The 15,058-nt window shown below is 56.0% G+C and overlaps 2 protein-coding genes, 1 long non-coding RNA gene and 1 other non-coding gene across 11 annotated transcripts in view; 1 reads left to right on the forward strand and 3 right to left on the reverse strand.

The window, feature by feature from the left end:
- Positions 1–1,736, reverse strand: HAX1 (HCLS1 associated protein X-1). 2 transcript variants are annotated; one of them, XM_027672554.1, is made up of 8 exons: positions 1,631–1,736; positions 1,359–1,561; positions 1,130–1,272; positions 948–993; positions 736–851; positions 524–655; positions 287–432; positions 1–158 (listed from the first exon to the last, which is right to left on the reverse strand). In XM_027672554.1, the coding sequence occupies exons 1-8, from the start codon at positions 1,681–1,683 to the stop codon at positions 17–19; spliced, it is 981 nt and encodes a 326-aa protein (XP_027528355.1). In that variant the 5' UTR covers positions 1,684–1,736; the 3' UTR covers positions 1–16. The 2 variants fall into 2 exon arrangements, with proteins under 2 accessions (XP_027528355.1, XP_027528356.1); XM_027672555.1 differs by having other exon boundaries at positions 28–158; positions 505–655.
- On the forward strand, positions 1,478–2,974 carry LOC113961863. The gene is made up of 2 exons (XR_003532398.1): positions 1,478–2,315; positions 2,438–2,974. It is a non-coding gene; the product is annotated as an uncharacterized LOC113961863 (long non-coding RNA).
- UBAP2L (ubiquitin associated protein 2 like) overlaps positions 2,694–15,058 on the reverse strand; it is a 26,235-nt gene continuing 13,870 nt past the window's right edge. For 3 of the 7 annotated variants that reach the window (XM_027672548.1, XM_027672547.1, XM_027672552.1), the window contains 17 exons: positions 14,160–14,361; positions 12,688–12,965; positions 12,238–12,410; positions 11,409–11,598; positions 10,757–10,811; positions 10,159–10,333; positions 9,907–9,979; positions 9,047–9,242; positions 8,871–8,959; positions 8,190–8,243; positions 7,496–7,577; positions 6,117–6,334; positions 5,923–6,028; positions 4,727–4,794; positions 4,238–4,435; positions 3,741–3,791; positions 2,694–3,294 (listed from right to left, as the gene is read on the reverse strand). In XM_027672548.1, the coding sequence (XP_027528349.1) occupies positions 3,199–3,294; positions 3,741–3,791; positions 4,238–4,435; positions 4,727–4,794; positions 5,923–6,028; positions 6,117–6,334; positions 7,496–7,577; positions 8,190–8,243; positions 8,871–8,959; positions 9,047–9,242; positions 9,907–9,979; positions 10,159–10,333; positions 10,757–10,811; positions 11,409–11,598; positions 12,238–12,410; positions 12,688–12,965; positions 14,160–14,361 (2,304 nt within the window). In that variant the 3' untranslated portion in view covers positions 2,694–3,198. The remainder of the gene's footprint in view (positions 3,295–3,740; positions 3,792–4,237; positions 4,436–4,726; positions 4,795–5,922; positions 6,029–6,116; positions 6,335–7,495; positions 7,578–8,189; positions 8,244–8,870; positions 8,960–9,046; positions 9,243–9,906; positions 9,980–10,158; positions 10,334–10,756; positions 10,812–11,408; positions 11,599–12,237; positions 12,411–12,687; positions 12,966–14,159; positions 14,362–15,058) is intronic. The other 4 variants (XM_027672553.1, XM_027672551.1, XM_027672550.1 and 1 more) reach the window with 2 other exon arrangements.
- LOC113961865 lies at positions 7,677–7,811 on the reverse strand. The gene has a single exon (XR_003532399.1). It is a non-coding gene; the product is annotated as a small nucleolar RNA SNORA58 (small nucleolar RNA).

Here is a 15,058-nt window from a genome sequence, read left to right on the forward strand (position 1 = left end):
GAAGGAGCAGAGCAGGTCACTGTTTAGCATAAATAGACTTTATTGCTCTGTACACACACACGCACTTGGCCCCCACGGGGGTTCCTGTGGCTCCACAGCACTCCTGAAAGAAGGCAGCCCCCAGCCCAGGTGCCAACTCCCAGGAGGATCTGACCCACCTACAAGAAAACCAGGTGGTGAGAAGATGCTGCTGCCCAGTGTCCACTTTGACAGCCCCAGCCCCTGAGCCGTCCCCACGACCCTGGGGAGCCCCGGGGTCCGTCCCCCCTGCACGTGTCAAACATACTGGGTGCTCAGCCAGGGCCGGGCACAGCTACCAGCTGGAGAACCAGTGTCGGAGGAAGCTGCCCAGGACGGAGGACGGGTCGCTCGGATTGGGAAGGCGGAGCTCGTCCCGCCGCGGCCACGAGCCTGCAAACTGCGCCAGCTGCCCTGGAGAGGCAGGGAGAGCCCCCTCAGCCGGGCCCCTCCCGCCCCCCGCGCCCTCCCTCGCCCCCCACTCACGGTCGTCCATGTTGAGCACCTCCTCCCGGTAGTCCTTGCCCTGCCCGTCCTCCTTGGTGGTGGTGATGAAGGCCTGGTCCCCCCTGCGGCGCGTCACCGTGGTCTCCCGGCGGCCCTGGCTGTCCTGCACGGTGCGGCGCTCCTCCACTGCCTGCACGGAGTGCCGAGCCCTCAGAACCCCCCGACCCCCCCAGGCACCCACGGCCCCGCCGCACCCGCGGAGACACTCACCCCGTCAGGCAGAGTCACTTTGGTGACAGAGACGCTCTGGAAGTAGGAGCGGGACTTGGGCTCGTCGGCTCTCAGGATGGTCCCCAGCCCCGCGGAGAAGACCTGGGAGTCCAAGTCTGAGGGGAGATGTGACACGGTGGCCGCGGGTGTGGGGACACGCCCCGGCGGCCGCGGCAGCGCAGAGACCCCCGGGCCCCACTCCCAGCACACACCTTGGTCTTCCTTGAGGCCGGGAGGAGCCGGGCGAGCATCTTCCACCTGCAAGGCAAAGCCACGCGCCGGTGACGTGAGAAGCAAACCCCAACACCAGGGCAACACCGCCACAAGCACCGAGCGGCACCAGCAGGGTGCGACGGCTGCCACGGCGGAGGCGGACCCGAAACCCCTCACCCACCCCTAGGAAGGGTCTCCAGGGCCGGGCCGGGTCTCTGGCGTCCTCGGGGCCCGCCGGGGCCGCGCCGGCGGGGGGGCTGTCCGGATGTTTCAGCATCGAGTCCCGCAGCGGCCGCCCCTCGCCAGGGCCGGGCAGGGCGGGCGCTGCGGAGCAGGGGAAGGTCGGTCAGGCCGAGGGGCTCCGAGCGGCCCCCACATCCCCGCTGAGCCGCGGCCCCCCCCATGCCCACCGAAGAGCTGCGGGGGCCCGGCCCAGGCCCCCCCGAGGGCCCCCAGGAGCTCGCCCATGTCCCGGAACAGCTCCTCGAAGGTGCCGTGGGACGCGCCGGCGCTGAACCCGAAGCCGAAGTCCTGTGGGGGCTGCGCCAGGCACGGGCCGTCATCCTCCTCCTCCTCGTCCCACGCCGCGCCGCCGAACAGCGGGTCCCGGGGCCTGCGGGAGCGCGGCACTGAGACACCGGGACGGGGGCTGTGCGGGCAGGGCCGGGCGCGGTTGCGGTACCTGCGCCGCCCCGGGAAGCCGAAGAAGCCGCGAAAGGCGTCGTAGAAGCTCATCCCGCTCCCGGGCCCTCCCGGTGCCCCAGGCCCCGGGGTCGCGCGGTCGCAAAGCGCCGCGGCCGCAAAGCGCCGCCGGGTGTCGTGAGGCGCCGCGGGGCTGGTCCCGTGTCCCCCCGGCCGGGCCCGGGGGCAGCGGGGGCTCTGTCCTGCACCCCCGGCGTCCTGCGGCCCTGCGCTGTGCCCCCAGCTGAGCTCCGCCGGCCCAGCCCAATGCCCTCCCGCTGCCCCACTGGGACCCACAGCACGGGGAGGTCCGGCTTTGCCCTCTCCTCCCTCCCCGAGCCCTCGGCCCCTTCACCCTGCAGCTCAGCAGCCGCTGCCGGGACACTCGGGCCTTCCTGCCACCCTCATGGTCCCGCTGCCCTCCCCAGCGCCCGAGACTCCCCTCCCTGACAGCCGAGCCTGTCCCGACCCCCTCCTGGGGACGTGGGGGCTGGGGTGGAGCCCCCAAGCTCCGAGAGGAGCAGCGGAAGGGAAAAAGGGGAAGGTGGGAATCTCGGGGAGAAGGACTGTGCCATTGTCTCTGTGCTGGGATCCTGCTGCTGCCCCGAGCTGCAGCCAGGAAAAAAATCCACAAAACGAGGGAACAAAAAAAAAAACCCCACAAACCAGCAAGACGGTGGGGAGAGGTAGGGGAAGCGTTGCCACCCCCGCCCATCCAGGGCCTCCCACCCCCTGCACCAAAAATAGGGAACCAGGCTGAAAGGTGGAAAAAATACACACATCACTTTGTGATCTTTATTCTCTTCAGTAAATCCCTGCTTGGGACTGCAGCTGAAGGGACCAGGTGGAACCGAAAAATACAAGATCTGGACTGCATAGAAAAAAAAAAAAAAGAAAAAACCCAACCCAAAAGCAGAAGATACTTACAGCGTGCAAGGGGAGCAGGACCTGCACTCAGGGCCCGTGAGGAGGGGGGGCACGCAGATGGAGAATGTAAAATATGGGGGGGGCCTCTGTCAGACAGCAGTGGAGGGGGAAGGAAATGAGAGAACTAGAGGACGGCATGGGGTTTTTGTTTTTATATACAAGACACATTTATCCATTAAATTTAGAACACGGTACAAAAAAAACACTTCAACTAATTAATCTTACAATGCTGCTCATATCAATTACTGGTCTTATTCCTAATAATAAGGGGGTTTGCTGTAGGCGACTCGCAGCTTCCACTCCTTTGGATCTGAGAGGTTCTGGGGCAGCAGGAGGGGAGAAGGGACAGAAAGGAGTAAAAACCAAAAAAGGCCCCTACGGCAAACGGTTCAGATCTGAATGCAGAGAGAAAAAAAAAGGAAAAAAAAAAGAAAAAATACAAATTCTATATTACATACAACAGGAAAGTGGCTGAAGACAGACAACGCAGAGGTGCCTGCGGCCTGCCCTGCGGGGCCCTGCCGGGGTTGGGGGCCTGGGTGCTCCCCACCACAGGGCTCTCTCCTCCCTGGGATCCTTCAGCATCATCGGGGTAGCTGGGATTCTCTTCCGGAAGCAAAGTGGTGGTGGGGGGGCCCGGCCTCAGTTGGCACCCCAGCTGTAGCTGTTGTAGGCAGATTTGTTGGCCTGGGATTTCTGGGGGATGGAGCTGCCTTGGCTGCGCTGCCCGGAGCCGCTCTGCAGGAAGGGGCAGAAGGAGAAGCGGGTGGTGAGTGTGAGGGGGAAGCGGCCTCAGCCCACTGTGCAGGACGATGCCTCAGCTCTGCCAGGCACTGCGGCCACAGCTCCTCGGCGTCTGCTGCTCCGCCTCCGCCCAGCCGAGCTCCCAGGGCTGGGGCACTGGGGCTGTCCTGTCTGTGCCCCGGCAGCCCCAGCACCCTCCCTCTGCTCCATGCCTTCCTCCAGGGCAGCAGCACACAGGGGCAGGGGCAGCAGGGAAGGGTCAGCGCAGGAACGTGTGTGTCTGCACGTGGGTGTGTGTGTGTGCACATACTGACTGAGGGCCTCTCTCCTCACCTTGCGTGGCCACGGGGGAGAAGGAAGAGGCTACTTGAGCCTGGGCAGCCTTAGGGGCAGGGGGAGACCCCAGGGCAAGTGCAATGCGTTATCAGAGAGTTCATTACCTGATCTTCCTGCTGGCGTTGGCAGCACAGTATCATCTGCAAATATGGAAGCTGTTGCAGTACCAGGATATGTAAAATAAAGGGACAAACTATGACAGTAGAAATCCACGGTTAGACCTGAAAGCTCCGGCAGGGTCGTGGCTGCGGCGAGTGACCCCTTTGCTGCTGGGCCTGTGGGGCTGCCCCTCTGAGGACGCGGGAGATCGGGATGCCCCGAGTGTGTCTGCGTGAGGGGGCACTACCTGGCCATTCCTAGTGCAGCCTGGCAGCAGGGGGGGGTTGTGCCAAGTGCCCCCCCAGCAGAGCACACCCCAGGTGTGTCCTCACCTCATCCTCTCACCTCTCTGTGTGTATGTGCAGGTGTGAGTGTGTGTGTGTCACCGCGTGCGTCCGCTGTAGGACACGAGGGAGGGAGGGAGGGGGGGGAGGCTGGAGGGGGAGGAAGAGCCCTAGGAGATACCCCAGCGAGGGGCTGGAGCGCCGGGGGCATCGCTCACCTGCCCGTCCTGCTGCAGGTGGTGGTGGAGGATCTGCGAGTGCGGCTGCTGATGCGGGGTCAGGATGTGCATGAAGGGGGTGGGGGGATACGCCGCCGCCGTCGCAGGGTTGATGGGGCCACCGCTGCCCAGTGCCGAAGGCAGGTTGAAGGAGGCTGCCGGGGTTCCAGTGTGAAATCCCTGCTTCTCGAAGGATTGCTGAGGAGAGGGTGCCAACAGTGGAGTAAGGGCTGGGAGCCAGGCTGGCAGCGTGCCCCTCCCCAGCTCTACACGTCGTGGGCCAGAGTCAGTGTGTGATGCAGAGAATGGACAGAGTCTCTTCCTATGGCTCTTTCTGGTCTTAGAATTGCTCTAAACTGGAGAAGGTCAAGCATTTCCCTTCTCCCTGGCTGACCAATCCAAGGGGAAGAGACCTTTATTGCACAGGGAGGCTGTCTCAGAGCTCAGTTCCCCTCTGCAGCCACGCAGGGAGCACTCACAGACACTAACCTGAGTTTTGGAGTAGACAGAGCCCGAGATGTCCGGCACGCCTGTATTACTGGATGTCACGGATACACCTGAGGAGGAGGGAGAGGCAGGAGAGCATTAGGCAGCAGCCACCGGTTCAGCAGGAGCTGCTGACAACCAGCAGCACCTGGTGGAGAGCTCTGGTGGCCAGGGAAGGTCTAAAGACAGATCCGCCTGGGGAGCAGGGTCCTGGCATGGCCATGAGCAAAGCACCCATACAAATTTAAGTTCTTCTGCTCTGGACACGAGTCCAGAAGGCAAGTGAGGGGCTGGAAAAACACACAGAGAAACACCCAGAAAACAGCAGCTCTGAGGAGAGCTGGGGAATGCAGCACAGAGACATGGAAACAAACCCCCAGCATGGAACACGGCAGCAAGAACAGCCTGAGAGCTCCTCGTGTGTATAACAGGCAATTGCATGTAAAGACAACTCGGCTGTGGGCTGGGATAGTTGGTGCAGTGACCGCCAACACAACCTGCACAGGGCTGTCTGTGAAACAGGGTGGCCCAGAGGAGAACTCAGTGACCATTTAAGGTGCAGAAAAAGTGCTGCAATCAAAGAGGTTTGAAGGACTCAGCACAAGATGACCTGGTACAAAGCTGAAGGATCTTCACAAAGAGAAAATAGTATCTTGAAGGGCTCTAATGTAGTGAAAAGAAGGACAAGTGGAATTTAAAGGCTAGAAGAGGGACCCAAATGCACCCCTGTGTAAGTCAGCTGGACGCCAACCAGTGAAACCAGTACCAAGACAGGCGGCAGGTTCACAACCTTCCTGCATCTTTGAATCAAGGATACCTCCCCAGAAAGTGTCTGCCATACACTGGTGGGAAATGAATTCAAATCCAGAATAATTGCTGTTCTATTGATCTCATAAAGGCAGTTAAAAAAACAACAAATCAAATAAAACCAAACAATTCAGCTTCTGACAGGGGTTCAAGGCCCCAGCCACTCGACTGTGGGGCACAGAGGAGGGCATGAAGTGCTCTGTATCTCCCAAAACCGCTCCAGATGTGGATGCAGAACAATCCTGGGCCTTTCCAGGGATAATCGAATGACACGAGAGTGGCACCCCAGGCATTCTCCTCCCTTACTGCTGGAAGACAGCAGTCCCCAGCACAGCCAGGGAGACTGGGAACAAGCCCTGCTACCGTGGAAGGTGCTCCAACAGGTCTCTTACCAGTGCTGTACCCATGAGAGCCGTAGCCACTGGGCTGTTGGAAAGGGGTCGCTGATGCGTTGACGCTGACATTCACACCGTGCTGCTTGGAAGAGGTAGGAGCAACCTACAGAACAGAGAGGAGCAGAGTGAGGAGGGGCTTTGCTGTGCCACCCCCCTGCCCAAATCCCACACCCTGCCTCCAGGAAACTCACAGGGAACACGGCGGGCCCATACTGGAAGGTGCTTGGGAGCCCTGGTACCCCTGTGTAGTACGGCAGACTGGTGTAACTGTAGCCAGGAGGCAGCGCCGGGTTCAGGAACGTCTGCTGGGTGGTGTGATGGGTCTGGGTCTGGCTCTGCTGAGGCTGTGCCAGAGTTGTTGCGGGAGCAGGAGAAGAGGCATCACCTCGGCCAAATTTTGTTAAGTCACCTGAAATAGAGGAGGTGAGAGTGAAGAACACAAGTGCCAGATCCTGGCCTGTTCCAGCTCAGCCCAAAGCTGACCCAAGCCTTTTGATAAACAGCTACTTGAATCAGTTCCCCCTCCTGCCACTGCAAAAGTCTGCTGCCCTCACAAGCCCTCAGACCTTTGCACACTGATAAGGCAAAGCTGTTAATTACTCCTTGGCCCTGGGAGAACTACCGGGGAGAAGGGAAGCCCACAGTAGCTCAGCTACTGTGCTGCACTGCCTGACGTCAGCCCACAATCCAGCACTGGATAAACCTGCTACTGGCTGCCTGTGCAGCAGAGCCTGGTGCTACAGCTCTCCTTCATCCCTCTTGGGGCACCAGCAGCAGGACTGAACACAACCCAGTTCCCTGCCTGGGCTGTGGAAGGCTTGGCTGCAGGGCTGGGGGAAGCTCCCTGGGCTGCTCTTCATGAGCACCTCCTTGGTTCTTCTACGCAAAAACTCCCCAGTTCAGAGCTCACATGGGGCCACACTCCAAGCTTGGCATTTAAGCCTCAGCTGGGCAAAAGCACTTCCACACAAACTGGCTCCTGCTGAAGCCAGGGAGAATCACTGCTGGAAAAATAGCAAACCTCAAAGTGCAACAATTCCTAAAGCATGTGAAAGCTCAGCACAGTTACTGCCCACTGCAGGTTGGCAGTGCATAAATGCATCTGCCAAAGTCAGTGAGCGGTCAGGCACCCGCTGAGTGCTTGGTTCAAGTTTGACAGGTCCCAAATGTCCCACTGGTCTTCTTGATAAGACTGTCCCATAGATAAAAAACTTAATTTCTCCATATTTTGTGCTTCTTTGTATTTTTACTCGCAGTACTTGAGTGCTGGCCTCACCACCACCTGGAAAGCAGTTCCCCAGCTGTGCTCCTCGCTGAATCTTTCAGCCCTTCCTCACTCCCTTTCCAACTGCCACACTAACTCCTACTCGCCCACCTCTTCCCTGTAACAGGCCTTGACAAAACCACATGTCCAAAGACAAGACAAGAATTTAGCTGTGAGACGTGCTCCAAACCAAAGGCGGTGCAGGAGGCTGGTGCAGATGTAGCTCCAGCAGACAAAGGCACAGGACACCAGTAGCAGCAGCACAAACCCTGATGGAATGGGATTTAGAGCAGACTTTTCCCCTACCAGAGTATGGATTGCTGCTCAGGCTGCCATCTCTTCCAGTCAGCGGGGTGGTGGGTGTGGGGAATGGGATGCTGTAGTAATCCTGATGAATAAAAACAAATGGAGATATTTTATCAGCTCTGTCTAAAGGTGCAAAGCAGTATCTTTTGGGATAGAGGAATTTCTGTCCTGCAGCTGCAAGATATGTCAGGGTACCACAGTTCAACCAGCCACATCCAGGCTGATCACGACCTACAGCAGCCCCAGGTTTTTGTAGCATGCACCGTCCCCCTGATCTGGCTATTAGAAGAACCAGATAAGGTCTACTGGTATGCAGTCCTTACACTGCCTGGACTTTCCCCTCTGCTTCAAAAGAAAATGGACAAGTCCTATCATTAAGTAGAGCCCATCCTAATAAGTATTTAGTCACTGCCTAAGTCAAGGATCAGAGGTGAATCTCTACAACAGCCCTGCTGCTGTAGTTCTCCTGCTCCCTGGCCCCACAAGAGATACTGCTGATGAGTAACTCATACACCCAAATTCCCACGTGTCAAGGAGCAACTGATTAACTCTGACAGCTGTCACAGAGAGGTGCAGCCATCCAGCACCCCATTTTTCCAGCTCTTCAGGACTACCCACAGCCTGACCTGTCTATAACCCCACAGCACTCAGAGCCAGCAGAAGTGGTGTGTCCCTGTCACTCTACACTACTCACCAGTGGGAATCTCGTCTGGAGCATTTGCAAGTCATCGTATCCGTACACCTGTGGCTAGAAAAAGAGCAGCAGATGGACTAGATAAAGACACTTATCTAATTTTAGATTAAACACTTAGATAAACATGAGATAAAGCCAAAAGCAGCTGGTCAGCAGCCCATGACCCCCCAGGTGCAGGCAGCCACTCCCTATGCAGGCTGATGCTGCTGGGGGTTCCTGTGAGCTGCTCAAAGGACAGTGCTCCAGACCACACAGCCCCTGAACAGTTTTGCCTCAAAATCTGTTCTCAACTTCAGGAGAGGGCTGTGACACACCCCTAACTTCGTGGGAGTCACCACCCTTGCCCTGATTGTGGTTGCCCTTTGTCACAGCACGTTTCTAACACAGCTCCACGCTCCCATGCACCATGCTCTGCCAAGGGCTGCTGCTCCCCAAAGGCTGGGGAGGCTGCTGAGAATAGGTACAGAGACTCCACTCTGGGGTCACGAGGACGGACATTTACACCCACGGGCACGTGGATTTCATGGAAAGCAGGAGGTTCGAACCCCACCTGTCCAAGGCAGCCCCACCGAGCTATGTCAGTTTTTGGTCTCCCCACTATCCTGCATCCCTCCCTGCTGCAGAGGGAGCTGGGAGGGATCTGGTGGCATGACATTACCGTAAAGCAATTGTTCTACTCACTGGATAGGCATGTAGCAAGCCTGGAGCCATGATGTATGGATTAGGCAACAACGGTGGGACTCCAGGAGGGAGATTAGGAGGGGCTTTTCCTGACAAAGGAAGAGAAAGTCCCACAGTAAAGCAAACAGCAGAAACTCACTCTCTTAGCTCCTGTACAGCAGGACCCAGGAAAGTACCTGATGTTGTTGCAACGGAGCTTCGAGTGGAGGCCGTCACCGTGGAGTTGCTGCTGAGGCTGAGGCCCAGGCTGCTGACGCTGCTGAGGCTGGATGAAACGCTGACCACCGGCGGCGCGGCCGACACCGTGCTGGAGGAGGTGGAGAAAGTGCTAGCAGAAGAATGGAGGCTCGCTTCACTCTCCACACTCGTGTGCTAGGGAAGGAAGGGAGGAGAGTCAGGGGACCAGGCAGGTGGAACAGAGTGCACAGGTACCACAGGACACTGTCTACGCAAAATACACGCTGTGCCTGCACCTGGGTGTTCCTGCAGGGAACTGCTGCAGGCTACAAGGAAACCTGCTCTGCACCTGGCTTAAGTCTAAAGTCCTGACAGCAGCCAACCCCTAATGTTTTCAAGCCTCTCCTTTGGCTGTGTCCCAGCATCTCTCTGCTGGGGGGAGCAGGGCAAGACACCACATTTGTGGCAGGGAGATTTATTCTGCTGCAGAAGCCAATACTCAGGGACTCCATACTATGAGAGCTCCAGCAGTAGAGACATTTGGTAGCGCTGCATCAGCTACCAGTTTGCTCTGACGTGGTTGTGACTCTGTAGCGCTTTCAAGGGCTGCTATAGACCCAAAAGAGCCACTGCTCAGCCAGAGACAAGCAGGGTGTCAACAGCCTCAAGCCACAGGTGCACAGACAGTGTTCTGACATAACCCCCCGTCCTCTCTCCACACAGCACCCAAACTCCAGCAGGACAGCCAGCAGCCTGGCAGGTTCTGTCACAACCACAGCCCCAAGGTCAGGCACCCCAGAGAACCTGGCCAAGCCAAGTGGGAACGGGGCACAGAGTGCGAGACCACACCCAGACTCACCAGGAGAGTTGAAGTTGATGTTCGCCCAGAGGATGTGGATGAGGACAGACTGTTCTGCTGGGTGGGCAACGCGCTGCGGGAGGAGAAATAAAAGGTTGTCAAACCAAGGTGACACAGTCACTGGGAGTGGCACTATCCCGTTCCCCATCGACTCAGATGGGATAAGGCATCTCAGTCTTCCTCACCGATGTCTAGTATGGATTCCTGCTTCTAGTTCTGCTTCTCCAGAAATCCACCCCCGATGCTCCTCACCTGCTGAGCTGGGCAGTGGTTGTACTGGGGAGCTCCTCGCTGTGGCTCAGGCTGCTCAGAGCTGTCGAGTGTTGGCTGGCTGTTGTCAGCAAGGACGACGCAGACACCCCATCACTGAGAGGTGTGATACTGGGAGCAGAGGGGGAATCGGATTTCACTGCGGGGCCTGTAGCACCTGAAAACAAAAGCTTTGGGTTAGGGGCACCCACTGGCAACTTCCAGAGGGACCAGCAAATGCTCAGCCAAAGGAGTCAGGAGATCTGGGCATTCCCTCACTGCTGCCAACCAGTTACACACTTGTGATTGTGTTCTATGTCTCACTTTACACTGCCATTGGCTCTACAAAGAGCTTCAAGACCTACAGATGTCTTCTACAAAAAAAGCAGAATAAATTATTGTCATTGGTGACTCATCAAGGATCTCATGGATCCATCAACAGAAAGCTCAATGTTTTGAGGCAAGCAAATAATCTAAATGGCAGCAATTAGTCCAGCAGGGAAAGGACTTGCTATTAGCACAGATAAAGCTTCTCATCCGAAGCAGAGAACATGAGCAGCACAAGAGACACAGGTCACCTGCTGTGCTGGCAGACACTTACCTTCAACGGCCTGTGTGGTTTGTAACGGCGTGGGCTGTACAGAACTGAAACCATTCTGAGAAAGAAGAGAAAAAAGGAGTACTGGGCATCACAGCTGCGCATTTCCAGAGGCAGAGCTCAGGTCAGCTCCCTCCCACACTCCCTCCTCGGTTAAGAAAAGGTCCTGCTACCAACACACGGCACCAGATTGTGTTGGGGTCAGTTCCAAGGTCAACCAGCCCCATGACAGCATGACCCCCACGTGTATATTTGAGAAATTAGTGCGAGAAGTTTCTCTGCTGCTGGTAGTTAAGACCACCTCAACCTCCTCAACCTGCGTAGCCAAACCTGATGTTACTGAACTGGTGTGCAGCATGCAAGAACCAAATCCTTAAGAGGAAATTAAATCCTTTGCCAGCACGCCCCTCTCTAGCAGGGTAACTGCGTAAGACACAACACACACCTTGCAATCGACTTGACACCACTGGCCCAGTCCCAGGTACGTAGCACAGCTGAGGGCACTGGGAGCAGCCAGATGAGAGCTCTCACGAGAGCTCATGAGCCACACAGTGAGGCTGGAGAACCACTTGATAAACCACTCAGCTTCCCCTGAGACACTGCTTCACACACAAGGCTCACTCAGCACAACAGGTGATAAAAGCTGTTCTCCTACCTTAGCCTGGGTCAGATCTTTTTGGGGCGAGGAGGAGATGGAATTTGGGTATCGCCTCGTCTGGGTGGATCTCTGTTCATACAGTGGTCCCTGAGCGCTGTTCTGGGAGGTAAATGTTGCTGTCTGTATTGTGCCGCTCTGGTAACCAGACTCCTGGCTTTGATTGGATGAAATCGTGGATGAAGATTCACTACAAAGGGGCAGAAAAAATATCCAAGATAAAGAGCCCCAAGCATCAGCATAAAGGCACCACATGAAGCAGCCAAGCCAAGAAACATGCCCAGAGAGCAGGGGTAGCCCAACCACGGGAGGGTGCTGGCACCCAGCCACAGCCTTGCCTCACACACTGCCTTAGGTAACACTTCATGAGCTGCCACCACTCAGGTCCTAGCACTTAAGAGACTGGCCAGCTACTGAGGGTCAGCCCAAGAGAAGACAGAAACACATGGCTTTGGCAAGGTGCCGTAGATACACCTATCCCACTGTGTCCCAGTTTGCCAGGCAAAAAGCAGGACAAAGCACTCAGTCTGTTTGTTCACCAGGGACACAGAGCGGTTGCGCTGGGGATTCCCCTTCTGTGTTTCCAGCAACACAGTTTAAGGGCAGCAGGAAAACTCCGCTTTCTGTCCCAAGTGCCGCAGGCCGAAACAGCCACAGAGCTGCCCCAGGAGTCTGCTGGCAACTTACGCTTTGCTGTTGCATACACTGTCCCCCCTTTGTGACCATAGCACAGTCAGAAAGGGTCTACTAGTATGCAGCACAACTCAAGTCCATGGGATCAGCAACCTTCCAAAGCTGCCTGCTTGGATTGATGGTTCCTGGCGCTCACCTGGCCGTGCTGGTGTACAGGCTGCTCTGAGACTGGCTAACGGCTGCGCTGGTCGTGGGCGTCGACTCGTACTCAGCGAGAACAGGCTCCGAACCAAACTGCAACGCCCCAAACTGCAGGTTCAGCCCTGAGATATCCGCCGAGCCAGGCATTTCCACCGCAAGTGCAGGAATCTGCAAGGGAGGAACAACAGAACGGCCCAGTCATTCCCTGGGATCAGCACAGAGAACTGCTTGAGTGCCCATGTTTCCCAGCACACAATGGCAGTTACAGGCTTGCAGCCTCTGAATTACACCGTTCAACCCCACTGGCATGTAACTCCATCACCCCCACAAACACCCCATGCTAACAGCAGGAACGGCAACCCCAGACCTTCCCTCACCAGCCCAAACGGATGCTTCTGTAGCTCTAACACAATCTGACACCTCCTTCCCCACCATCAATCTGCACCTTTGATGTTAAGGATGCTTTTTTCTTCTGCTGCTTCAGCTTCTGCTGTGCTGGCTGGGGACTTGAGGACTGGTTATCCGAGGACCCTGGGGACATCTGGGGCACAGCATTGGTTTTGCTGGGCAGCGGAGAGGATGGGGGTGCCGGTGTGGTTGTGGAGGCCGTCACCACAGGCTGTTTCTCCTGCATGAACACTTCTATCATGGTCGAGGTTGACGTGAAGGCCTGACGCTTAGTGAAGGGACTATGCACGGAAGAATCTGTTGGGTTCTTGAGATCTATGGGATGAGACAGAGGTGAGTTAGCAGGGTATGTTGCCTTAAAACCAAATCAAGTTCTGACACTTACCAAGAAAAATAAATTTGTTTCCTACTATGAGCCATCCTGGAGCCTGTTAAAATCAGAGAGCAGAGATCCTCAGCATCTCCACTACCCAGCCTTGTGCTCTCACCACCGTCACTGCCAAGCCTTTTTAAGCTCTTCTCCCCTCAGCTCCTTCCACCATCTCCACAGGACAAAATCAGCTTGCATGGCAGAAATCCTCCATTCTCCAAGAAAAGCTGGACTCCAGAGTCCCTTGTGTGGAGACACTGCACCAGCCTGATGCCGCTTCCTCCCCCCGTTTCTGCCGGCATTCCAGTACTCCATTGCCTGCTCCTTCCCCTGCAGGGACTGGGTATCTCCAAGCAACATCACTGCTCAGGGCTGCCACCCTCAGGTCTTTGCACCACCTTCCTCCTTCCACTAAGCCTTGACACAGCTTATTAAAAAACACCTTCTATTCTCTCCAACTCTCCTCTGTGGCTTCTTGTCTGAGAAGATCAGAAGCTGTCAACACTCACTGTCACTAGGACAGGGCTCCATTTTTCTTCAGCTTAGATTTGAACCACAGCCATTTCCCTGCAACAAGCACAAGCTGAAGGAAATGGCACTAGCACTTGACCACAGCAGAGCTCTGCACCTGATCTGAAAAGAGCCTCTCAATCCCTGTTTATTCCCTCAGGGCAGCCCAGAGGTAGAGTTACTTTTTGGCATTTAACAGCAAGTCGAATTCCCTTAGAAGATAACATCAGGTCAGCAGGGAGAGGAGACTGACAAGTGTTGGTATTCAGGACCTATTCTCCACAATTGCCTTTTCAGACCTTTTTCTGGCACAACTTTACATTAGGAGGTAGTTCTGCACACTGTGAGAGGCTCAGGAATGCCAGATCCCTGGCCTTGAAGCATGCTGGAATGATGGATTCAGCTCCTCCAAGTATAAAAGGAACAGGGAGAGACTCACACACACTATTGTATTTTGGTCTCACCAACTTGCTCCCACAGTTCTATTCATTTCTCCAGCTCAGCTGGCTTGGTTGCAAACTTGTGATCTCCCCCTCTGCTGAGTCCCTTCCCCTGCTGCCTCTGCAGTTCCGGGGGGGAACACACTCTCCCCACTCTGGGGGGGGCATGCTGCTTTTCCTTTTCCTTACCGTACTGCACCAGAGACGAGGTCTGCGTGGTGGATCCCATGTCCCAGGAAGCAGCAGTGGTGCTCCCAGCAGGCTGGGTGTGCTGAGCTGCCAGCTGAGCCAACGCCTGGGCTGTCTTGAACTGCTCCAGAAACTGAGACCCTGTGGTACTGCTGCCTTTGGGCTCCCCGACATCTCCAAACCCTTTCCCCAGCATGCTCACCTGCAATTTCAGCAAGGACATAACAAAGTCAACATCTCCCATGGCTTGGAATTGGCTCAGAGGACAGGTACATCTCTTAACATAAACCTGAATGCACTGTACCCTGCTGCTTCTCACTGGGTGCCTCAGCTTAACACTCCTGAGCTCCAAATGCACACACACTGCTGGCAGAGAGGGCTCGTGCTTCTCTCCCAGCCTTCCATCATGTGTGAGTGCAGGCATGATCATCTCTCACCCAACTCAGAGCATGGTACAGCCATAGAGGGTTACAAAGAAAGCTAGCAGACAGAATCTTGAAAATGTACTCAATTATTCTCATGCATTCAGTTGCACTAAAAAAAACACCTGGAGATCTTGGCTCTATGTTAAGGTGGTTTTGAAAATCCTTCCTCAACTATCTCACCATTAAGTGCACAATTTTTATTTCTTTTTGCTGAAGTTACACAAAGCAACATCTGCCCGGGGCCTCGCACATCTCTGACTCTGACTCAATGCCTCCTTCCCTCTCCTGCCAGTAGATGCCAGCATTCCATCCCCCAGTTCCATCCAACACCAGTTCCCAACCACTTCCACTTCTCAAACTGTTGAAATTGCAAGCCCTGGACCATAAGAGTTTTTCCTTTCCTCTGAGCAGGAAAGAAGCACGTGTCGCAAATCAGACAAGGGCAACAGCGGGGGAATGATCCCAATTATTTCA

The sequence above is a fragment of the Neopelma chrysocephalum genome, unplaced genomic scaffold (genome assembly GCF_003984885.1).
Source record: "Neopelma chrysocephalum unplaced genomic scaffold, ASM398488v2 Primary Assembly neopelma1_97410, whole genome shotgun sequence".
Lineage (NCBI taxonomy): Eukaryota > Metazoa > Chordata > Aves > Passeriformes > Pipridae > Neopelma > Neopelma chrysocephalum.